The 25,717-nt window shown below is 49.8% G+C and overlaps 1 protein-coding gene across 1 annotated transcript; it reads right to left on the reverse strand.

The window, feature by feature from the left end:
* Nucleotides 1-20,690: 20,690 nt before the first annotated feature.
* Olig2 (oligodendrocyte transcription factor 2) lies at nt 20,691-23,980 on the reverse strand. The gene is made up of 2 exons (XM_048422920.3): nt 23,755-23,980; nt 20,691-23,040 (listed from the first exon to the last, which is right to left on the reverse strand). The coding sequence occupies exon 2, from the start codon at nt 22,983-22,985 to the stop codon at nt 22,014-22,016; it is 972 nt and encodes a 323-aa protein (XP_048278877.2). The 5' UTR covers nt 22,986-23,040; nt 23,755-23,980; the 3' UTR covers nt 20,691-22,013.
* Between the last annotated feature and the right edge of the window lie 1,737 nt (nt 23,981-25,717).

A 25,717-nucleotide genomic window follows, 5' to 3' on the forward strand; every position in this document is an offset into this window, starting at 1 on the left:
TTTTTCTCAACCTTTGGGGGCTGCATAGCAGATATCCTGCATATCAGATGGCTACATTATGATTCATAACAGTAGCAAAATTACAGCTATGAAATAGCAAGAAGACAATGTGATGGTTGGGGTCACCACAGCATGAGGGCTGTATTAACGTGTGGGGGATTAGAAAGGTTGAGAACGCATTTGAAGATGTAAGTAGCATGTCTACAGCGTCCCTGCTTTGGGCTTAGGGATACAGATCAGGTGGTGTGGGAGTATCTGGAGAGGAGGTACTTCCCTGATTTCCACCCTGCTCTACCTGGGACTCTTTGATTCCGTGAGACTTGGCATTTCCTCTCTTGTTGTAGGAGAGCTACCTGACTTGGACCCTGATGTCACAGCAGCAACTGACCTAAGAAACTTCAGAAGATGCAAGAACCTGCCTCATTGCCTCACAATTGGCATCGGACTTTGAGACAGTGTTTCAGTAGTATCCTGGGCTGGCCCTGAACTCACTACGCAGCCCAGGCTGGCCCACAGTTCTCAGAATTCCTTCTGCCCCAGCTCACAAGCACTGAGATCACAGGTGTGTGCCCCCCTGCCAGCTGGGCTAACCGTTTAATCTGGGAAATCTATCTATTTGGAAATAGATAGTTCCATTGACAAGCTTTCATTCCCCGGTGCTGCAAGAAAGCAGCTGCCCAAGACTTCCTGGGAGCCCCTTGGAGTCCCCAAGGGCAGCGTTCTTAAATTGTCCATCAGTTCTGACAGCTTACGGTCCAGGGCCACGAGGAAGTCACCGCTGGGAGAACAGCCGTAGGCATCTCTCTGTCAGAGGCTTCCCATTCCTATTTATTCTCTGATATCATTCTGAATAAGAGGAAGACTGTATTTCAGATCAGCTGTAAGCTAAGGCGGCAGCTTGGTGGGTGGGAGCTTGTGGCCAGCCTGGGAGACCTGAAATCCTGTTGGAGAGAAATTTTGTTTTCTTTATTTCTTACTTTCTTGAGACAGGGTCATATTATGTAACCAAAGTTTGCCTTAAAGTTGTGATCCTGACCTCAGCCTCCTCCTGAGTGCCAGGATACAACTGGGTGCTACCAGGCCAGCCTTGTTTTGTTTTATTTAGTATGTATAAGAACAACCGTCCTACCATAAAACCAATGCATTTCTACCTAAGGATAGCAAGTAGTAACTGATAAAACTAGCTAGCAAAACTAAGAACCACTACACAGGACATTCCCACAGGTCTCCCCTGTATTGACTTGTTCCCAGGGAACGTACTGTAGGTGCCCATCTGCATGACCCCTCGGGCAGGTGGGGATCCCCAGAGGTGTGGAATGTGTGCCAGGTTGAAAGTCAGTAGATACTGTGGCCTCAAATTCAGCTCTGCTCAAGCCCAAGAATTCAGCTGTTACTCTGGACCTTGAACTTGGAGTTACATCAGCGTTCAGCTCTTTATCCCAGAGCTGGCCTTCTCGGTGCACTGTGCCGAGATGGGCTGTCTGTAGAGCTGGGCTGGGGAACCCAAGATTCCTGGTTCAAGATGATGGGGAGTACTGTAGGTTCCGTGTCTTAAGCTGGGGCTTCACTGCAAACTTAGGTATTGCAACCTCCAGGTGCTTCCTGTGACCATGGGAGGGGTGAGAGCTGCATGGGTCCTAACTAGCTGGCTGGGTGACCCCAGGCTAATTCAACCCAGGTCCAATGCACAAGTGGCTTCAACTCTTCTCCTCTGAGTTTTAAAATTGTGTTTTGTTTTGTTTTGGTTCTCTTTGAGGCAGGCAGGGTTTCTCTGTAGCTTTAGAACCTATTCTGGAACTCCCTCTGTACACCAGGCTGGCCTCGAACTCACTGAGATCTGCCTGCCTCTGCTTCCCGAGTGCTGAGATTAAAGGCGTGCGCCACCACCACCCAGCAATTGTGATTCTTTTTGAAACAGGATTAGTGTGTTTTCAGACTCCACCAGAGTAGCCTGTAAATCCCAGCAGGATATGAAGACCACAGAGGGTGCCCTCTTTCTTGAAACTGGTTCATTGTAAATCACCTTAAAGGGCAGGACTTATATTTGGTTAGGCCTACAAAAGCAGTCCTCTAGGCTGTTTTCATAGTGTGAGCATAGTAGCCCTGAACTTTGCAGGGGCAGCAGAAGTAAATGCACGGCAGGGCCCTCAAGTAGTGTCAGGCTGGAATTATGTCAGCTCCAAAAGTTATGTCTGCGTCTCCGTCCCCAGTTTCCCAGATTAGACCTTTTACGGAGATCCTGTAGAGGTAATCAAGTGACAATGCTGTCATTATGGTTGGTCCCAGCCTGGCCTGGGAAATCTGGATACAGTCAGAACACATGAAGGAGGATGACAGAGGACGCAGAGAGAGGGTGATGGGCTGTGCACACCGAGGAAGAGGCTTGGCTCAGATCCTGCCTCATAACCCTCAGACCCCTTCAACCTCAAGTTTACCTCCGGCCTCCAAACTGTGAGAGCCTCCCAGGGGCTGCGGAGGTCAGTTAGCTGACAGCAGCCTGTTAGCAGCCTTGGCTCACAACAGACATACATGCTTCTAGAGGGGGAGCGATCCAGGTCAAAGTGCTTTTTACAGCTGACAGGTGTTATTCTCCACCCTGAGAGGGGAGTGGAGGCCACTCTCCACTGTTAGCTTCAGAAGACTCCAGCATCAGAAAGTAGGGCAGCTAGTGTGCCTCCCCACGTTTATATTTTGTCTTTTTCAAAGAGAAGGTGATCCACAGGCCAGATTGGTCCCCAGTATACTCAGTGTCTATATATATTGGAACTTATATATAAAATGGCCTGGATTTAAGTAGCCAAGTCTTGGAGGCTTGCAGCTCAGTGATATTCCTGTGACTTAAGTGTGTGCACGGCCCTGGATCCGTGTCTTATACCAGAAAACCAAACAAAACCTTAAATACAAAAATCACTCTCCCATTCGGGACTAGAGTAGAGTCCAGAAGTAAATCATAGGTTTAGCCTATTTGAGCGCTCTCTCTCTCTCTCTCTCTCTCTCTCTCTCTCTCTCTCTCTCTCTCTCTCTCTGTGTGTGTGTGTGTGTGTGTGTGTGTGTGTGTCTGTGTGTGGTTCTGCTTCTCATTGCTGTCTCTGACTGTGCAGCCCAGCTACTGGTCTAGAACGAAGCACACACTGCTGTTTTACCAATCCTGCCTCTCCCAGCTCGCCCAATACATGGCTCTTTGTGTCGGAGAATACAGAATGTCCAACCCGGAAAAGCCAGCTCCATCCTCACGCTGAGGACTGGAGGAGCCTTACTAGGGGCTGACAGTTGCAGGTGACACTCCTAACCAGTTCTGGAACAGATGAGGAGTTCATTGGCTGTTAATAAACTGGAACCAATCAGTGACCATGGGCTGATTGTGCCTAGCGGCTGGGGACGCAGGTCCTTGGGAGCGCTCACACTTGTGTTGAGCTATCTGCATAGAGCGGAGGCGCCTGCCGCTGTGGGTGTTTGTTACAGAGAATAGACATATGTCCCTCACACTAGCACAGGGAATAGCTAATGAAGCAGCACAGTGATTGTTATGCCCAGGGCTGCTGCAAACAAGGCTCTGTCACTCTCCCGCAGAACCACGGAATGGTAGTGTGTTTTTAATGGACAATAATGAATATATTTGAAATATATTAGAATTGATTTAGCTAATGCACTCGGCTTTAGAAAGCAAGGACCCTGTCTCCCAGAAAGGGCTTTGTCCATCTGCATTCCCCTGGGAGAGCTAGGAAGGAGAGTCAGCTGTCAGTAAAAATTTGATAGGTGGCCGCGCCGATCGCTACAAGTTTCCTTCCATATAGTTTTTATAGATGGATTATAATCTTTGTGGTGGAAGCTGTATTTAGCAGACATGATGGCATAGTCTGTGGCAGTTGCCAGCATATTCTGGGACAAAGTGCTAAAGAGTTTTAAGGAGGGAATGTTTTTTCTTGTGCCAAGTTTTGGATTCCTTACTTTAATGTTAGTGGGACTCACAAGGAAAAACTTAACTAAAAAATTAAATCATGGAATCATTTGAGCACATTGAGCTCAGGCAAATCTGAATCTGGATACCAGCACCTCCACGGACCAGCTCTGTACATAGGATGATTTTCTGAAAATCGCCACCCTCCCCAGTTGTCTGAGGGTAAGCACCACGCCTACACAGAAGATGCTGTTGAGAAGGCTGGTTCAAGTAGTAATTATTTTATTAGCAATAAGCTTTATTAATTATTATTAGTTGTACATCTTAGGCAGAATTGCATTTGTTAGATGATAGACTAAGATTTTTATCAGGAAAAAACATGAAGTGATTTTCTTTTCCTGACCTTATCTTCTTAGGACCGGGAAAGAATCTTGACGCCAGCCATGTTGCGGAGACCATATACAAATATGGGATCCCTTGTTGGGAATAAGAATTTCAAGATTGTGACAGCGGAACACTGGCTCAGGCTCATGGCTCTTCCAGGCAGGGGGGCACTGCTGCTGACGCAGCGGGTGTGTACCTGCCAAGGGTCACTTTACTCTCAGTAAGGACATACAGGAAGAGGAGACAAGGAGCAGTTTTGAGTCCTATCTGCTATTTGGCTGGGGGAGGCACCTTGACTAGGTACTCAACTGAGGTAAAAATGAGTTTAAAATGAGGATTCCAAATCTAATGTGTTCATTTGTACCAGGTGTGTATGTGTGAGTGTGGGTGTGTGAGTGTGTGTGTGTGTGTTTGAGAGTGTATGTGTGTGTGTGAGAGAGAGAGAGAGTGTGTGTGTGTCAAAGGTTAACATACCTGGGTATTGCCTGGGTGACAAAGAGGGGAAGGAGTACCAGATGGCCCAGGAGGGCTAGTAAGAACTGCAAAGATTCATGGGAGGAACACTATAGGGAAGACAGAAAGGATCAGTGTCCTGCTGAGTCATCCCAAGACATCTAGAACCAACCTGGGGCGGGCTGTCACAGCTTTCCTTAGGGGTTGTTGACTTTTGGTGACTGCAGTCGGATCTCCCTTGGTTAAGGGGTCTAAGGTATTCCCGTCCCTCACACCAAATGCCACAGACTGTGAACATAGCCTGCTCATCTGCCCTCATCCCCTTGACAGTCTCTAGGCTGCGTATGGTGGCTAACGCCATGTTGACGCTTTGCAGGTGGTTGTCATGTTGTACACTTAGGGAACAATGACAACAAAAACATACCGTGTTCAGAACAGATGAATTTCCCCCAAAATGGTTTTCTTTCCTTCTCTCTTCCTTTCTTCTTTCTCTCAAGAAACAGTATCTCATGTAGCCCAGGCTGGCCTTGACCTTGCTATGTAGTCAAGGATAACTTTGAAATTCTGATTGTCCTGCCTCTACCTCTTGAGTGCTGAAATTATTGGCCTATCGAAGCATGTTTGGTTTGTGAGGTACTAGGGATGGACCCAGGGCTTCCTGCATAGCAGGTAAGTATTCTACCAGGGAGCTGTGTCTCCAGTCTTTCCTTGCTTTTTTTTTTTTTGTAAAATCAGAGGTTCATGGAATCTTCGAATGTCAACACTAAGAAGACAGAACACTAACTAGAAGTGAATTACGAGAGCGGCAGGGAGAGGCACTGAGGTTGGGAATATACAAATGTCCTGTTCGTCTGTTTGGTTGACCATACACATACGCTCACGAATCTCCATATATGTATTTTTACAGACGGGGAAAAAGACATTCTGCACCCTCATGTCTGCAGCCTCTTTCACAATAGCTAAGCCGTATGTCCATCAACCGATTCTAAAGAGGAATGAAACCCTGTCGGCTGTGAGTGCGCGGATGGAGCTAGAGATCACTGTGGGACATGCGATAAGCCAGGCACACAAACACAAGCAAACCGAAAAAAGAAAGCTCTTGAGCTCATTCATATATAGAACACCATAAAGTTGCTTGCATGTAAGTTGAGAGTAGAACCAGAGGCTGGAGGCTGTGCAGAGGGAGAGGTGGAGAGAGGCTGATGGATGGGCTCCAGTTACTTTAGACAGGAGTAAGAAATTCTGGTGTCTGAGGAGGGGGTGTTTAACCTGACTTAAACATTAGGTAATGCACATACGGATTGACTCCATAAACAATACAGTTTTATGTGTTTATGTGTCGGTTATTGAAAGTAAGAAAAGGAACCTTCAAAGAAAGAGAGAACAAAATTAGATTGAGAGACAGCCCTGAGTTTTTGGGTGAGAAAGCATTTCTTGCTCAGAGATAGGGTGTCTGACTGGAGCAGGCCCTGAGGCTGAGGCTGAAGGAAATTCTGGAAAAGGCAAGACTAGAAGCCAGTAATTCCATTGCCTTCTCTCACTCATGAAGAATGAAAGGCTTCCATCCTGGGGTAGAAGCAGCAGGCACTCCCTTTTCCTGTGGAACTGTGGCATTGTCAGGGAGGGTGAATAGGGCAATGCTTGAGAAAGTACCTGGGTTAGAACTGCAAATGGTGTTTCCAAGCCCAGGGTTGGTAATGGATTGTGGTAAAAAGCTAAAAAAAATCCACCTGTCAAGTGAAGTCACAGTCCGTGACCATTCATCTTAGTTGTCACTTCAGGGAATTTAGGATACCCATAAGGATTGAGTTTCCAGATTAGGCCAACTGAGGTGGAAAGACCTCCCTAAGTGAGAGGGGCACTAGTTCACAGGTTGAGGGCGATACATAAAAAAGGAGCCAGCGAGCTGAGCCCCAGCATTCATGTCCCTCTGCTTCCTGACTGCACATGCAATGTGACCACGTGACCAGCCACCCACATCACTGCGCCCTGACTCCCCCACTGTGATAGACTGCACCCTCCAGTTATGAGCCAACATGCCATCCTAATTGCTTGTCAGTCATTTTGTTATAACAATGAGAAAAGTCACTAATTCAGTGAACGCCGGCCAATCACGTCCTTCCTCCGATCCTCTTTATCTCTGAGATGATAACGCCAGGTTAGCTCGTTTCATTAAATTCCCCAGTGATTACAAACTAAGCCCTGGAGATTCTCCATTATCCAGGCAGAGCTAGGCCTTTGCACAGATGTTAAAGAACAAATCCCCTCCCAGGTAAGTCTGGTTTGCACACTCGGGTTTGTGAGCCAAGAGTTGAGACTTTGCTCTCACATTAGTCAGAAGGCTCTCTAAGCAGAATAAACCCAAACTGGCCTGATATTGAGCCTTTTCCCAGTTCCCTTTGCCCAACTGATGCATCTTCTAGGACCAGTTTAAATCCTCAGCCTTCCTCAGTCTTCCTCCATGTTCACACAGCACAGCTCAGTTCCCTGTCCCCGCCCCCCAGACAGGGTTTCTGTGTATCCTTGGTTGTCCTGAACTCACTCTGCAGACCAGACTGGTCTCAAACTCACAGAGTTCTCAGGTGCTGGGATTAAAGGTGTGCACCACCACGCCAGGCTACAGATCAGTCTTTCCCCATCTCTGGAATCATCCAGGACCCAGGAGGGTCTCCTCCATGTACAACAGCATTATTCAGTGTAATTATCAGCCCTGCCATCTCTTTGGCTGGTCTTCCCAGAGAGAAGGGCATGAACCTCATTGGGAGAGCCTTGTATGCTCCTGCCCGGACACCGTGGGTATTGACTTCCAATGGACTTCTCTGAGCTGGTGTTCCACCAGGTCACTGAGTCATCTCAGCATGCTAATCGCTACTCTGCTCACTGTCACCTCAGCCCAGTGAGCAGCCATGCTCCCTTTCCAGTGGGGCAGGACATAGCTTATGCATTGCGGTCACCTTCCTGCAAATCTCCTGGGTATGTGTTTCTTGTGATTTTATTAGCCTGCAGGTTAGGGTTATGTTTGTTTCACGACATGCTGTTAAATGCCTCAAATTGCAATTGTGCATGTGTTTTCTTCCTTCCTTTCTTTTTTCTTTCTTCTCTTTCCTTTTCTTTCTTTCTTTTTCTTTTTCTTTTTTTTTGGCAGGGGGCAACTTTCAGTTTTGTTGTGTTACAGCCACTGTCCTGGTCAAGCATGCTTTCTTCCCCTGCTCCTTATTACGCAATCTTGTCCCAGAAAACAAAATGGAAATGGTTGAATCAGCACGTCTGGGGAAAGGTGGAGTTGCTGGGGATAAGAGTGGGGGAACAATACATATGCCAGGTGGAGAAAGCCTGATTCCTCTGTATCAGGTTTCCTTGTTTTCCACACTCCTGATCTCACCCTCTGTTGTAAAAGCAGTACACACACACACACACACTCCTCGTAGTAAATGTTCCTTCTGACGGTGATGAGGAAATAGGAACCGTCAGTGCAGACAGTTCTGGAGAGAGAGAAGCAAGCTGCATGTTCCAATGTGGTACCTAACCATTGCTTTCCAGAAGAACTTGGGTTTTGAAGTGGGGCAGAGTCCTGGCCCCCAGAGCTGATCCGGCAGGGGCTAGAAACACGTTGTAAACTGCGTGTTTAGCAGCCGGCAGGCTCATTGTAACTGGATCCTCTTCAGAAGTGCACTGTGTCTCTCTCTTATGTGCAGAGGCAACTCTGCTGAGACTCTTCTCTCTCTTCCCCTCCCCCTCTTTCCTTCTAATGCCCTACTCTCCCAGCGGCACAAGCCATCAGTATGGTTGGTTAGACTCCTGCCCAGGAGCTCCTTGGGGGAGGGGATTCTTTTTTCTCTGGCCACCCTGTAGGATAGATCCTTCCCATTTTTGAACTGTGCTTTGTGTAGCTTCCTTCCTGTCTTTTTTTTTCCCCAGAGGAATTGTCATCTACCATGCTGTTCTTACAGTGTCCCTTCGGGTGCTGCAGCCCCTTCCCACTCCCTAAGATTTTAATACTTCCTCCCGGTAGACCATGCTCTCCCCCGATCTTTCTCTAATCCGACAAAATCCCTCCACCTAACCTTAATGCAAAGGTGATTAGCTTTCTCTGCATCTCCTTTTCCTGGTGGTGGACTGTGTGTGGCATCTTCCACAGGAGCAGCTTGCTAACTGTTGTCAGCGAGAAAGGTTTGTGAGGGGAGCAAATCTTTGGTGGTGACCATTAGTGATAGGCGTGAGCCAACATGAGGTGACCTCCTGAATTAAATTCACCACGCTTCTCTGGAACAGAGAAATGACATTGGTGGGAAATGGGTCCCTGTGGTTTCATTAAATCCTGATAACTGGGATTAAGGGGGTAGCTCATTTGATGGAACACTTGCCTTCAGTGCAGTATCTGATCTGCCCACATAAGCTGGACTTGTAGTCCTAACACGTGGAAGCTGGAATCAGGGGGACCCTTGGCTATACAGCAAGTTTAAAATCAGCCTGGGATACCTGAGACATTGTCTCAAAAAAAAAATCACAATAGCCATGTTAATGTCTTAAGGGAGCATGTACATATGTGTCTGGATGGTCACGGCAACATTTCTGTAATCTAAGCTAAGTGAAAAGATAAGTTGAAAAATCAGTATTGGCCGGCCTGGAACTCACCGCGTAGACCAGGCTGACCTCAGACTCACAGAGATCCGCCTGCCTCTGCCTAATTGTTGGTGTCTAGAGACCGTGCCACTATACTTGGCAATGCGTTTAAGTGAGAGAAGAGTTAGGGGAGTGTGTGTGCGTTCCAGAACACACACTCCTCACAGAAGTCAGCTGAACAAGCATGGGCTTGTGAATCTCACTCTGCCACGTGTCACCCTGTGACTTCTGTGATTTTATTCTCTCTAGGTAAATAAAAATAAAGGTAGATCTCATCTCAAGTCAGTGCTACTGGAGCAACGTCTGGCATGAGGTAACGGCCTAACAAATGTGAGTCTTTCTTACTAAAGTTTCACTGAGTTCAGTCTACAGTCGATGAGGCAAAGCACAGGCTGTCTCTTTAAATGCTTCTTGTGTAGGAATCAAGCCCCTTGCATTTTCACATGTCACTTTATTTGAGTCAAAATACATCCCAGAGCCAGTAAGATGGGTCAGTGGGGTAGAGACAACTGCCCCAGCCTGATGATCTGAGTCTGATTCCTAGGACCCACATGGTGAAAGCAGAGAAGCAACTGCAAGATGTCCTCTGACCTCTGCACCACGTCAGCCATAGTTCTCTGTTTGTCTGCGTATCTATCTATGTATCTATCTATGTATCTATCTATGTATCTATCTATGTATCTATGTATCTATCTATCTATGTATCTATCTATCTATCTATCTATTTATCTATGTATCTATCTATGTATCTGTCTATCTATCTATCTATGTATCTATCTATGTATCTATGTATGTATCTATGTATCTATCTAGGTATCTATGTATCTATCTAGGTATCTATCTATCTTCTATCTATCATCTATCTATCTATTTATCTATCTACCTATCTTCTATCTATCTACCTATCTATCATCTATCTATCTATCTATCTATCTATCTATCTATCTTCTATCTATCTATCTATCTATCTATCTATCTATCTATCTACCTACCTACCTATCTCTAATAAATGTAAAAGAAAAACACCAAAAGCAATACAACATGTTCCACCTGTTATGGTTTAAATTTGAGGTGTTCCCCCAGGCCTGTGTCTTGAAGTCTAAGTGTTCAGGTGGTGCTGTTGGGGGAAGGGCTTAGCTGGAGAAAGCAGTTCCTTGTTGTCTGCCCTCCTGTGGTCCTCTCTCTGCTTCTTGTCCACAGTGATCAGAACAGCTTCTATTGCATGACCCTACTGCAGCTATGTTCTTACCACCGCAAGTCCAGAAGCAGAGGAGCCAAGGACAATGGATGGAGACCCCTGGAATCATGAGACAAAATGAAGAATTTCTCCTTCTAAGTTGTTGGTTTCAAATATTTAGTCTCAACAGCAAAAGTCTGATACAGGCTATGTCTTTCTCCATCCTCTCCTATCCCAGCACTCAGGGACAAAAGTCCATTGCTAACAGGAACCTTAAACAAGAAAGAAATGTATGACAGGTACAGGTACAGGTAATTCAAGTGATCTTTATGGTCTGACTCTGTCACCATCATCTTCTGTCCTCTCGTGGTGTGGGTGCTGTATGGGAAGCAGAGCTGAAGGGCATCACCATTCTGTTTCTTCTGCTGGAACCAATGCTGCCAGGCCAGGCCAGGCCCAGAATGCAGAGGGATTCCTCAGGGCCAAAGATCGTCGTGTATCATAAAATCTGTTGGGCACCGACTGTGTTGCGAAAAACAATCGTCCCTGAGCACCGGTGCAGTTCATCCAACTGCAGGAAAATCGAGAGTGAGATGGTTGGCCAACTCGAAGTGGACATCGCAGACAAGAGCGTTTTGTCGCAGCCCAGCCCACCTACGACGTCCTCTCTCATGCTAGTCTCCGTATGGTTCCCTTCCATCTTCCGCAGCTTCCCAGCTGAGCTCCGTGCCCTAACTTTCTATGCACAACTGTGGTCTGGCCGCCAAGCAGCCTCATGCGGTCAGTATCCACCTGTGTTTTTACAGAGTCAAAACTGGTTAAGATGAAATGAAACCTACACTTTCCAAACTCCTTTGCAGACGGATGTGGCCGTGTAACTCATTGCTGCTCTGGAATCTGGGCAGAAGTGACATTGCTTTTGGTTTGTACTCCAAAGAGGAAGAGAGCCCAGCCTTCCTGGACCTCACTTCCTAGAACGTAGGTGTGGCAGAGTTTGGAGTTGTCACCTCAGTCCCAGAATAGGGACTATACATTGAGGATGGCAAAAGGATGGAAGGCATTCTGGTCCTCCACATACCAAGGTTGAGCTCAGTCCCAAGCCACCTCCCTAGAACTCATCTTCCCCTGAGCACTGCCTTGGAGCTAGCTGTCTTTCTGAGCCCTACCTAATGTACCTCCTGAACAACCCTCTCCCATGGCTGCTTCTGCTGTGCATGGTACCAGCCCTGTTGATTTCGAATTCTCTTTTTTCTTTGCCTCCCTTCAAGGTTAATCATACTCCACTTCATGTTGCCCATCACACTCTGTTGGCATACTGTGATGGTGGCTGTGCAGCTCCATTCCAGCAGTGGGTGCCTGAGGTCTTGGGAGACACTTGGCCACACTGCATTACTGGGAAAGGTGTCGAGCATCCCAGATAGGCTGGCGGCATTGGAGTTCATGCCAGTTTCCCAGGGATTTCCCCGTGAACACAGTGAGACCTAGACCAGTTTTGAAGATCACTGGTCAGTGACAAACCTGAATGTCTACTATAGAGCAGAGGCGTTGATGGTACTTTCTGGTCTCCGTGTGCCTCTGCTGCTTACTGCTTTGCTCTGGCATGAAGTGTCATTCTCTGTGTGCAACCCCCACTTCTATTGCCCATCTGTGTGCCCAGCCCTGGGGATGTGAGCTGGAGAAGAGAAGAAGTTTTGTGTAGCTCTGTGGGTGGCTTCTTACTAAGGATGGGCACTGGACCCCAGATTCGTCCTAGACAAAGATGCCTTAAGCCATTGGCCCAACCATACCTGCTGTGGCCTTGGCTTCCAGGTGGATGGAAGGGGCAAGATAATGCTCTTGTTGCGTCCTTTTTAGATGTGGCAAACAGAGGTGAGCATTTCTTTTTAGCTTCTTTTTTGTAGCTGCCAGAAGGCCTGATGTTTGTGCGTGTGCACGTATGTGAAAGAGTGTGTAAGTGTGTGCATTCATATGTGTGTCTATGCATGTGCCCAGGAATTGCATGTGTGTACAGTGTGGGTGCTAAGTGTATGCAAGTGTGTGTCTATATATGTGCCCAGGTGTGTGTGTGTGTGTGTGTGTGTGTGTGTGTGTGTGTGTGTGTGTGCGTGCATCTGTGCATATACATATATGTGGGTGTTTGCATGTGTATGCACATGAATGTGGAGGCCAGAGTACAGAGGCGTCATTCCTTCCTCAGGTGCCAGCCACTCTTTTGTTTTGTTTGAGACCAGGTCTCTCACTGGCCTAGAACTCACTAGGGGGCTAAGCTGATTCCCAGCAGGGGGATTGATGGTACTTTCTGGTCTCTATGTGCCAAGATTCAAGAGCATGCCTCCACATCTGGATTTTTTCCCGAGGATCACACTTAGCTTTCTTCATGTAAATTCTGGGGACTGAACTCATGCAAGTCAAGCACTTTATTGACTGAGTTATTTACCCCCCAGTCCCATGACCTGGCATTCCACAGCCCCCAAACCCTGCCCAGCTCCGTGATCTGGAGTGTGTAGTTTTGGTATTGATTTGGATCAATTTCCTTCCTCACTGATTCCCTTCAGAGTGTAATATAAGAGACCCTTTGGTGAGAAAGGGAGAGAAAGTAGGGCCACATTCGCCACACTACGTCGAAGTTAAAGAGCAGATGGGTGACACCCACGCATTAAACACACTAGGCCAACCCAGCCTCCCCTTTCCTGACTCTGCTGTGTGGAAATGTTTTAAAATTCTGCATCACATCTCAGTCTAACAGAAGCACACCTCTGCTTACCATCCCCTGGCACATTTGCCTTTGAGCTGGGGAGAATGGGTATGTCCCTTCCTCCAAGGACAGCCATCATCTCTCCAAAGACGAGCAAGCTGGAAACAGGCTTGGGGCACTGAGTTCTGACCCAGGCAGGGCAGGCCTGACTGTGTGCCACGGCCATCTGTTGGGGCCTGCAATGCATGAGGGCATTAGCACAGGACCAGCCCTCAGCTCATCATCGTTCTCTTAGCTGTGATCATTCTGCATGAACATTTTGGCAGCTCAGCACACTCAACAAAAGGAGGGGTTTGCATTTGGGTTAAATATAGCCACTAAACTTCTCTCTCTCTCTCTCTCTCTCTCTCTCTCTCTCTCTCTCTCTCTCTCTCTCCCCCTCTCTGTGTGTGTGTGTGTGTCATGCACAGAGACATACAGACATACATAACCGAGACACAGATGAACAGACACACACAATGACTCATCCACCGAGAGGTGACTCAGTGGGTATGACTATTCGTTGCTCTTAAAGGGGACCTGGACAATTCTGAGCACGCACAGTGATTCACAACCACCCATAGCTCCTGTTCCAGGGGACCTGACACCCTCTTCTGACCTCTGCAGGCACCAGGCATGTCTGTGGTATACATACAGGTAACACACACATAAAATAAAGACATCTTTTTTAAAAAAAATTAGACTTATTCAACTAAACATTTGTCTTTTTTTTTTAAATCCAAAGCGTTTGTCTTCCAAAGAATTAGAAGAAATTGTCTGCCCATACGCCATTCCCCCCAGACTGGCTTTACATCTCACGGTCTGCAGCCTTCTTGAGCTCAGAAGCAACATGTGTTCATCATGGAGAGTGTTTCCTTTCAGCTTTAGGAAATGTTTTGATTCTAGCCCATCATTTCAGATGATCTCTTGTTTGTATCAGGGCCTCCAAGATATCGGGATTTTTTTCCGTTTTTCTTTTCTTCTTCTTCTTCTTCTCCTTCTCCTCCTCCTTCTCCTCCTTCTTCTTCTTCTCCTTCTCATTATTATTATTATTATTATTATTATTATTATTATTTTGAGGACACAATCTGTTGGTTTATTCTGTGGGGCTAGATTTTGCTTGCTTTGTCCTGTGTGTGGCTTCCAGGAAAGCTCTGTGACTCTTCTATTCGCTATTTTAGAAAATGACCCGGGAGCCAAAAGTCACCTGCATGTGTTGATTCCATTCAGTGAACATCACTGAGCACTTATTCTGTCAGTGACCAGATGGCTGGACGAGCTAGAGGGAGCGAGCGCTGCCTGGCGGGGCTCAGGGTACAGGGGTCAGTTAATATGACTGAGTTTAACATGAGATGAAGAAAATAAAGGGCTAGAACTGCCAGGGGAGTATGGAAGACTGAAAAGGAAAGGCAAAACCGTGACCTTAAGGTGGAGGGGAAATGTAGCCAGGATCTACTCTATGAGAAAAGTATTTGCAATAAAGGGGATGGGGCTGTGGTCTTGATGTCCAGAGCTCCTGTGCTTCCATAGGAAACATAATTCCTTGATTTGCAAGTGTGAAAACTCATTTCATTTCCGGCTTCTAGTCAGGGCTATGTCTCAAAGCTCTTGTTTTAAAAAAACACATTTCTTAGCTGGCCGGGTGTGGTGGTGCAAACCTTTAATCCCAGAACTCTGGAGGCAGAGGCAGAGGGATCTCTGTGAGTTCCAGGCCTGCCTGATCTACAGAACAAGTTCCAGGACAGCCAGAGCTGTTACACAGAGAAACCCTGTCTCAGGGGTGGGGGTGGGGGAGGGGGAGCATGCTTCTTAAGTCAGTTTCTCTGTAGGTTTCTAGCTTTGCTTTATCTGGTTCTGGAGATCAAACTCAGATGCATTTGTGAGGCAAACTCTTCATTGACTGAGCTCCTCCCCATGCCTTACAATATTTAATTTTTACCTTAATTAAAATAGGGAAAAGATAAGACAGGAGGGGCTGATGGCAACATTTTTTTTTACCTTAAATGAAATGAACAAAGCCGTGGTGATGGCAGGAAGCAGCTGGGTGGGTGGGCGTGGCTGAGGTCCTGAACCTGCCAGTGGAGGGGGTATGAGGAGAGAATGGCAAGGACTGGAACTGAGCTGGGAAAGATGGACAGCCTTCTGGTTGCCCAGGCTCTCTGCCCCTGAAGTGGAAGCTGCCTGCCAGTGCCCCTCTGGGCTGGCTGAAGTAATTTCCTTCCTGTGTTGGCTAAGCCATACTGGACTCCAGTGTCTTCCTTAGCATTGACTTGGCCTGAATAGTTTTCAGAGGCGAGAACTGGGGGTGAGGGGAGCCCCCAACCCGGCTCCCAGGTGTCTCATCTCTCTGAGGCTCCTGGCTGTACTTCAGAATGTTGCTGTGCTGGTCATCTGAGGGCCATAGACAGAGGGCCTAACTGTCCTCCTGCCAGCTGAGAGTTCCCAAGGCTTCTGCAGTAGGGGACACAGGGGATTCTGATAGTTGGAGCCTGACCTGCCCAGGGCACACTAGAGAATGCCCATCCTGTCTCCATTCTGCAGGGGAGGAAACAGACTCTGGTCTGACATCTCACAGCTTCTGAGAGGCCTAAAGTCTCCAAGGCAGGCTTTTACTCCCAGATAAAAGAGGGGGAAATTGTTTGTGAACTGATTTTGTCCTGAGGGAGGAATTTCTCTGTGGTCCAGGCCACCAGGAAGAGAGCTCCGAGAGTCAGACTGGTTTGGGAGGAGAAAGCTCACCTCCCAGAGACTAGAATTGGCTAGCTGTCATGGCAGCCAGGGAGACAGTTACAAATCTGGAGGTCCAGACTGAGAACTTGAGCTAACAGCTTCTAGTACTCAGAGCACTAGCTGGAGGATGTGTGTGCAAACGCGGACTTGGATGGTCCTGTGAATGTGTATTACCCTCTGTGCACAAGCCATTCCCATGTGGTACATGGAGTCTGATGTGTGTGCACCCTCAAGCAGCCGGCTTGGTCCCCACACAAAGGTAGGCGCTATTGATTGGTTTGGCGTTCCCACTTCTCGGAAGAGGACCTCCAACCTTTCCTTCAACTAGTGGACCCAGACACTATGCAGCCACCACCCTCTTCAAAAGAAGGTTTTGCATGGCACAAGCCAATTGCTGCGTTTAGAACCCGTGCAGAGCGCCCAGCCACCCGGGGAATCCTTCAGAAGACTAGCCCCGCTGCACCCAACTGTGAGACCTAGGGAGTAAGGAGGAGGAGAGTAGTGCTCCTACGGCACATTTCAAAGCGAGCTTTCAAAGCAACCCCTGTAGGCCGCTGTGCTACACAGCGGTGGTTGAAGGAATCGGAATCTAAATGCGGACTCCAAGGTAGTTAGTGTTCTGCCAGGCTTTCTGGCTTCCGAACTCACAAACGGAAATTTCAAGGGCCAATTCGACACACTGGCGCGTTCGAGCGTAGGGGCTCGGGGTGTTGTAAAGCAGAGTCCTACGAAGGTGAGTGCTCAGTCCCAGCAGAAGCTCTGGAGTTCCACCGCCTCGGTGTCTGCCTGACCTCCGCAAATGCGACGCCTTTTTGAATTGCTCCCCAGGCACGGAAAGCTCAACCCTTTTGGGGTTGAGGCTTGGGATTCCGGCTGATACCGGACCCGCAGCTGTCCTGGCAGTAACGACAGTCCCTAATGAGGAGCCTCCGCGGCTCACCTGCTCCGGCCCTTCCTCCACCCTTGCAGCGCGCCCATCCGAGCCCGCTAATTGCAAAAGTCTGTTGGCACAGCCTGTAACCCAGATGGAAGCGTCAGGGACAGATGGGGTCCAAGCACCTAGGGGGAGCACCCAGGAGCTTCCCTAGTGCCTGTTGAGGGGAGGGGGGCAGCATCAGATTCAAGAGTTCCCCAGTTGGAGCTAAGCCAGTCTGGGGACTGCTGAATCTGGTGTTGGGGGCTGGTATGGGTTCTATCTGATAGACCCCTGTAGGACAAGCCGGCTGCCTGAGCTTATGAACTGTTTTCCTATGTCATTCACTTGCCCTCACACAGGTCCCTGGCCTGTAATATAGGACAATAGCACCTCCTCAGAGTTAACTGCGAGAAATCCATGAGTTGACAGACAACACTCTCAGGGCTGTGCCCACTAGCTTTCAATAAATGTGTCCATCTCCTTGTCCAGTCTTTTTATTCATAGCCTGAGCTGCCAGCTCAGCTCTGGGTCCTAACTGCACCCTTCTTCATTAACCTGCAGCCACACAATACAGCCATATGGCAATAACTCAGCCCCTGGGAGAGAGCTGGAAATTGTGTGTGTGTGATCCCTATCTAGTGAGCACCCTCATAGCCCAGCCTCCTCCCTAACCTCTGCTTAGGATGTCCCTATACTCTCAGTCAGGGAATGGAGTAATTGCTCTGAGTGGGAGACTGGGCTTTTGACCAGTGGTCATGCTAACTCAGTTCCTGAGCCTCTCTCCAGCAGTAGGGGCAGATTTAGGAGCATCAACTGTTTATTTTTTGAACAGCCAGGCCTAATTCTGGTCCCCATGATAGGTCTGCAGAGATTTGAATGACAGTTACTCACCCACAAGATGTCTTATGGCTGTTGGTGAAGGTCTCTAGTGATCCCTTCTGGTACTCTGTGGGGAGGGAAGACTTGACAGAAAATCCATAGTGGGAAAAGGAGTCTATTGGAGGAGGTGGAGGGTGGGGGATTCGCCTACGATAAGCTTGCAGGCTGAATCAAGGCACTTATTTAATACAGTTCAGACGGACTTCTAAGCTGATCCTGCTCTAGCAGGAAACAGACATTTCTCTATCATAGATGAGAACATCATGGGAGTACATGTTTGAACATAGCACCGTAGCTGGAGCTAGTGATCCAGGCGTGTGGGGCTACCTACTCGGGAAGCTAAAGAAGGAAGACTGAATGTCCAAAACCTGCCTGGGTTACAGATGAGTTCGAGGTCAGCTTGGGCAACTTAGTAAGAACCTGTCTCAAAAGAAATAAGTAAATAAATAGGACAGCTGTAGAGCGCATTGCTCATCATTCACGAGGTTCAAGCCCACGTACCCAGACTGGACTACAAACAAGCAAACCTCCAGCATTTCACTCCATGAAGGAGAAGGACAGGAGCACCCGGTCATCAAGGGTGTCCCTGGTGCTGCATCTTCCCACAGCCGCACTAAAGACCTCGGCCTCCCTGCGAGGGACACCTCTGGGCCTCAGCAGTGTGTTCCTCCACAAAGGTACCCAAGCGGTGTGCCAGTTTGCTACACCTTTCTGCTCTCTGTCACTAGGATGTGGAACTCCTCGGTGGCATCAGAAGTACCGACTCAAGCCAGTCCCACCTAGAGTCCTCCAACACTGAGCCCAGGGGATGAGTCCCTTTGCTAGGACTTGGGCCCTATGGGCAGAGTGGGGAACACGGGTACTGAGCTTTGTGTCTGTGTGTGGAGAGGGGGTTGCAGAGGCTAGGAGAGGAACACGGGGTACTGTGCTTGTGGGGGGAGGGGTTGCAGAGGCTAGGGGAGGTGGCTCAGTTCCTCGCTCATGGTTGCTCCATTGCTAGTGGAGTTCTGGACTTAAGTCGCTCAGATATCCTATCTGATGAGTGCTTGGGCCCTGTGACTGAGAGCTGGGGAGTCACGAAGGCCGTGAAGATGGACATGGCTGAGCAGAGGTTGAGGAGATGCTCAGAACTGGAAGGAAAAATAAAATCCTAGATGAAGGCCAAAGAGGTCACTCATGGCCTTCTGGAGACACCCGTAGATCAACAGTGACCTGAGACCTCCGTCCTGACTTTGGGCAGCCTAGGCCCACCCTGAGCTACTTGCTGTGGTTGGAGGTCTATCGAGTCTCTTGCTGAGCACTTTTCCCTGGGGGGGGGGGGGCGAGCAGCTGGGAGCCCAGGCCTTCGCACTGCGGAGGCTCTTAGCCCGGACCTAGGACCTAAGATACTTGAGGACTGAGGTGGCAAAGCAGACTGATTTCTTTTCTTGCAGCAATTGTCCTTCTATGTATAAGACCTGAGCAGTCAAACACCACAGAGTTCCCCATCTCTGCACCTTCAGGTTCTTAGCTAGGCTCTGGGGATTTACAACGTCTTGGCATCCTTAGGTGTGGGGGGGTGTGGGGGCTGGATCAAACACCTGGCAAATTTTATTTCAAATGGGAATTCAGAACAAAGAGGATGAGACTGCTGCTGAACCCTGACCCTTTCAGGTACCCACAGATCCACCCCCTTTCTCTTCTCTGGGTCCCAGTAATTCCGAACGCCTCCTAGCCTTAAGGAGAGAAGGAGAAGGAAGAGGAACGAAGAAGGACGAAGGACGAAAGAAGAGGATGAAAAGGAAGAAGAAAGTGGTGGTGGTAGTGACGGTGGTGGTGACGGTGGCTTCTCTGATTAGCCAGGTGGGGCCTGCAACACCTCACCTCCGAGAGCCTGCGCTCACAGACAAGCGTTACTCGCCCGCTGTCAGAGCTATCAGACAGGTCCCCAGAAGGATCCACCCTCACTTAGGCCTGAGTGAAGGACTCCTGAATGGAGTTGGACTTTGAGAACTAAAAAACGAAACGAAACAAAACAAAATAAAACAAAACAGCAGGGAAATCTCTATTTCCAAGTCTAGACAACTTCTACCAGTGGCCACCGAAGATGTCGTCTGTGAGATGTCTGCTACCCGGCACCAGGCTGACCCGTCAGAGACCCTGCTCCTGGGCCAGCGCTGAGCTAGATCTGCCTCAATATTTACCGGAACTTTAGAATTTTCTGCACAGATTCTCTCTTCAAAGTAAAGCCCCACATTTGCAGTTTAGGATTCTAAGAAACCCGGTGGCCGAGAGAAGACAGAAGTTGCCCCAGGAAAGTTCCCCGGGCTGTGGGAGTGCGCGAGAAAGCGGCCCTAAGCCTGGTAAGGTTACCGGTGCGCACACTTCGCTGGACGGGTAGCAAGTATGGAAAGAGGACCAAAGGATTAGTGAGTCCTCATCCAAACCCCCTGCAGTACTTTGCACTGAACACCCAGGCTTTGTTGTGTCCGGGGACCCCAAGAGTCCCTCGGCTGAATCCAGGGGCTCAGTGGTGGCCAGCGAAGCCTTGGAGCACAAGGAATAGAAAACCATAGCCTGAAAGAGGTCGCTAGAGCTCCCAGAACCTCCACAAAGGCTGGGTCCTGGTACGTGATGGCTCAAAGTTCCTTCTTGAACCCACTCAATTTTCGGTTGAAGGGAAAAGCAGTTTCCAAGTAGGTGTGAGACATTACAAAGCACAGAAAGCTCTGGTACGTATAGGGAGTATGCACTCTCTTAAAGAAAACATGTGTTAGGGGAGGGAGTAGTAAAAATCCCCTATCTTTTTCCAAGGCTAAGCCAGCAAAACGAGCTACAAATCTGTCCCCAGAGAAATCACGTCCCCAGCGTCTCCCTGTCGCCCCCCCAACTCTCTCACACAACCGAAAACACCGACTTACTTTAAATTTTATTTAAAATCTCAACACTCCATCATTTGTTTCGTTTTATGCAACCAAACAAGTAATAAATATTATTTAGCACTTTTTTTCTTTACAAAAATAAAACAGATGATAGATACGACTCTGCAGGGGCCGCGCGGGAGAGGTGGGGTGGCAGGAGACAGGCGCCCGTGAAGCCCGTGCTGTAGCGCAGCTGTCAGGGGAGCGAGGGAAGGATTTGCCACTTGGGTTAATTGTGGCAAAAGGGGGAAGGACAACACAGAAAGAAAACAGCCGGCTTAGACTCCGGAGGGGCTGGCAGTCACGTGAACAAAGAACCTAGCATCGTGCACTTCGTTGATATTATATTTACATACACAAGAAATTATTAAAATCCCAACAAAACCCCCTCCCAAATAACGCAAACGATATTCACAGCAACTTTTTGATGGTATTGTTCTGTCAAGCCCTCAGGTACCTAAAACAGCTGTCCCCAATCCGGTAAGAAACCAAATTACCTTGTGCTTAGAATGGGGGGCGGTGTGTGTGGTTTCTATTTAAAAATGAGATCTAAAAAGCATCCCGTCCCCCCATATCGGTAATTTGGATTATTCCATTCCGCAAGTGCTTCTATTTCGAGCGACTGTAAAACTTGCTCGCATGGTCGGAAAAAGGAACATTCACAGATTTGTTAGGAAACCACAAGTCAACAGGAGAGACGGGACAGAGGGCCACATTTTTGAGACCACACGGTTTCCCCAGTTATGGAAATGGGACATGTCCCTAAGTGCTTCTGGTACCCAGGCCAGCGTTAACTAGCTTAAGGCCCCTGGCCCTGGGTCAGGGATGAACCTTGGGAGTGAGGCTCGACGGTGGCTTCCACAGTGCGGCTTCTGGGAGTCTCCTACTTGGCCCGAAATGGGAAAAAGTTGCCAAGTGCCCCTGTGATCTACCTCTTGGCTACAAACTGCCTAAGCCGAGACAGGGAGTCATTCTGAGCACATGGGAAAGACAGTTTTTAGACTCTTCCTAGCGGTGCAGAGTGGGGCGTTCCAGTGATGGAGGTACCCGCGAGTTGTGGTCATTTTGTACTGCGGCGTCTCCCAGAGCCACCCAGAGTTCAAAGAGTTAACCAGGTTCTGGAGCAAATGTGCCGCGTTCCCTATTGCTCCAAATGCTCCCACTACTTCCGTTCCCAGATACAGGACTCCCTGTAATCCCCTAGGCCCAGCCCATGGTCCAGCTCCCCTTCTTGCAGCAGAGTTCCGGAGCCCCAGCGCTGACCAGTCCTGGCTGCTCCACAGCCCTTGGCTCTCCAGAACGCACCCCCGCTGGCCCGCTCACTTGGCGTCGGAGGTGAGGCGCGGCAGGCTGCCGGCGCCCATGGCCGACACGTGGTGGTGCGGCGGTGGCACCTGGCACATGCTGCAAGGGCACGGCATGCCGCCCCAATGCTGGAAGCCACCGCTACCACCGCTGCCGCCACCCCCGCCTCCGAGAGGGGCGGCTGTGGGCGCCGACGGAGACTTGAGCAGGCCGTGGGGAGGCCGGATGGATCCCACCGAGGACAGCCCGGAGCCTGGCAGGGAGGCGCTGGACACCGCTGCAGCAGCGGCTGCGGCAGCTGCGGCTGCGGCTGCGGGAGGAAGGATGGGGTGGTGCACGGCCGGGTGGTGCGCGGCGTGCGCTGCAGCTGCGGGGTGGGTTGTGGCGGTGGGTAGTGGCGCCGTGTGTGCCAGGCCGCCACAGGCGGACGGGTGGAAGCCGGCGTGGTGACCGCCGTAGATCTCGCTCACCAGTCGCTTCATCTCCTCCAGTGAGTTGGTGAGCATCAGGATGTAGTTTCGCGCCAGCAGCAGCGTGGCGATCTTGGAGAGCTTGCGCACCGATGGGCCGTGCGCGTATGGCATGACCTCTCGCAGGCCGTCCATGGCGATATTGAGGTCGTGCATGCGCTTGCGTTCGCGGCTGTTGATCTTCAGGCGCAACTGCTGCAGCTCGGGCTCGGTCATCTGCTTCTTGTCTTTCTTGGTGGACGACGTGGCTGCAGACGACGTGGACGAGGAAGTGCTGGAGGAAGAAGACTTGAAACTGCCGCCGCCCAGTTTGTCTCCGGGATGCGCGCCCGCAGTGCCCATGGCCCCTCGCAGTTCCGCGCTCAACTCCGGCGGGCAATCGCTCGGCGTGGACGAGGACACGGTCCCCCCTGTGAAGCCGCTGCTGCTGCCGCCCTTGCTTCGGGCTGGCAGAAAAAGATCATCAGGTTCTGGCGACGACGGGCGGCTAGACACCAGGCTGGCGTCCGAGTCCATGGCCCCAGAGATAATCTCAACTTTCGAAGGGTCCTTCTTTTTTCAGCTGTCGGAACTTGAGGAGAGAAGGAAAACGAGAGGAGAGGAGAGGAGAGGAGAGGAGAGGAGAGGAGAGAGAGAGAGAGAGAGAGAGAGAGAGAGAGAGAGAGAGAGAGAGAGAGATTTACGGCTCCTGCCTGAACCTCAGCTTCTCAGCATACCCGCAAAGGTTGCTGGCGTCTACCTCGTTGCTGTTTCTGGCCCTCCAGCAGCTCGGGACACCGCTGCGCTCCAAACAAACCTCCACCCCCCTTCCCACAATCGCCCATGGGTTACTTTATTTCAGGGAGTCCTGGGTGGCCCTCGGTAAGGGACATTCTAGAGGTTTTATTTCTTCATTACGGCCTAAAATAAATGAGGACTTTTCTTTGGCCTGGGGATCTATCTCATACTCAAACGCATCCAGCGTATCTCCACCGACACGACGCAGTAAACACGGACACGCGTGCATACCGCACCTAGAGCCAGCACGGGGCCCACATTCCAACTGCTGTTTCTGCAGCTCCGCGGGGCCAGCCTGTGGATCTGAGTTCCCGTAACAGGAGTTACTGGTGCTGGGGATGCTGCGTTGAGTGTCGGCACCAAAGTAGCTATTAGGTATGGCTGACCCGCTGATGCAGGATCCTGGCCAGCAGGCGAACATCTAAGGGTGCATCCTAAGTCCTAGCGGAGTTGGGGAAGTCAGTTCATGGGATCTAGGCTTGGGTAGTTGAGGGGCGGAGACACTTACTGTGAATTCGATTCGTGGTGCTTGCTGCAGGGAACCTGGCTGCTGATGCTGGTGTTGGCTTGGTCTGTAATAAGCATCCACACCTTTCGGGGTTCCGCGGGTTTTTATAGTCGGGTGGAGACAGTGGCGACGGTAGTGGCGGTGGTCCGGGCGGGGGCGGGAACAATGTGCTTTTCCTGGAGGGGCAGCAGCTCCAATGAGCTGGGCCGGCCCGAGGGGCTGCAAAGCTGATGTCACCCGGCTAATTCCGCTCAATGAAACCCGCTAGGCAGGGCACACGCCTCCTCTCAGCGCACAGCCAATGGGCTTCCGCGGTCGAGAGATTCGTGAGGGAGGGACGGGAGGAGGGACCTGGGCAGGGAAAGGAAAGGGCGAGGGAGGAGGAGGGCAAGATCGGTGGGGTGATGGTAGAGAGGGTTAGGGGACCCTGGGAGAGAGGGGACATCTGCAACTTTCTGTAAAAATATAATCACTGTAGCGTCAGGCCGGGGCAAGGAGTTGGGTGGGGACTCCGCAAACTCGTCAACCAACCAATCCAATGTCTTAGGGTGTACACGGAGGCTGCGTGCCACACCTGGAGTCCTTGATAACTCCCCATCTTCACCACCGGCGCGCCTGTTTTCCCCGCCGTCCGTCTCTATCTGGGGGTTTTCATCCACCTGTGAACATTTGAGGTTGTTCAAGTCAAGGCGCGCCGTGCTCAGAACACCCCACTCCCTTAGCCCGCTTCTAATTGGTGGGTGTTGCTGCAATTCGGAGGACAGGCGGTAGCGCCCCCAGGTGGGGGCACGGCCTTGGAGAACACAGGCCGGCAAGGAAGTCGGAGAAACCGCAGTTCATCTTTATGTTGAGGGTTCCACAGAAGCACGGGTGTGATGTTCACGCAGTCATCGCTCGCACTAACGCACAGACAACCGGTTAAAGACCCCACTCCTACCTATCAGCAAGGGAGTGCAGCCACAATAGTTCCAACACCATCTTGGCGTCCATATCGTGGGGGTAGGGGCAACATTATTTGCAAAGAACCGTCTGAGGCCCTAAACGGGAGTTGATCCTTGAACAACACTCCTGGCTGCCTCGGGACACAGTGAAGAAACCCAACCTGGAGAACTGTCTGGGTTAGTCTAGGGATAACTACACGTTCATTCATTTTACAGAAGTGAAAAAATCTAGGAACTAATTCCAGCAAACCTGCAGGAAAACCCGTGGCCATTCTTAGACAGGTGGTTCTTGCCTGCCACAGATGCAAGCATTCTGTGGTCCCTAAGCTTAGAGACAGCAGAGTCTCTCCCCAACCTCCAACTGTTTCTCACACCGACATTTTCAGCTTAACTTTGTTTTTGTTTGTCTGGGTATTTATCTGTACAGATCTCAGACGCTATCCCCGCCTGCCCAACACATAGGAGCCCAATCCTTTCTCTGGTTACTTCCATTGCTTGGTATTTTAATCACCATATATAGTTTTAACAACAAGCAAAACAGACAATCAGCAATTTATCTTGTAACAAAGTCAGAACAGACATGGAAACTCAGGCTATTGCTCCTCACTCAGTGAGGTCTCCCTCTGGGGTCTGCCCTAGAGAGTGGGTTGTTGCTGTTGCCCTAGTCTCGCGCCTTCTGGGGCATTGTTTTCCAACCCGCGTGTTTCCCAGCTGGCTCCGCAGCCATCCGTTAAATATGTATTTAAAACATGAAGAATTGAAGCGTGGTGATAATGTCGCCCAACGGTTATGAGGATGACCCATAACCATTCAATTAGCAGAATCTGTCACACGGGGCTTGGGGTGGGGATTAGGAGCTTGGGCATGTGAGGACCTCTCTTGGGTCTTTGGGCGAACTTCAGTGAGGATGTGTATGGGGGTGCGTTCTGTGGGGCCACCAGCTGGGGCGTGGAGCTGTGCGCCTGCCACCTAGCTAACAAACCTCAGGCGGCACGACATAAATGTGATTAGGTTGCCACGGC

This window comes from Myodes glareolus, chromosome 2, assembly GCF_982192425.1.
Source record: "Myodes glareolus chromosome 2, mMyoGla1.1, whole genome shotgun sequence".
In the NCBI taxonomy this organism is placed as follows: Eukaryota; Metazoa; Chordata; class Mammalia; order Rodentia; family Cricetidae; genus Myodes; species Myodes glareolus.

Bases quoted from the DNA above. Each gene is read 5' to 3' on its own strand.
- Olig2 (XM_048422920.3), bottom strand. From the start codon at position 22,985: ATGGACTCGGACGCCAGCCTGGTGTCTAGCCGCCCGTCGTCGCCAGAA.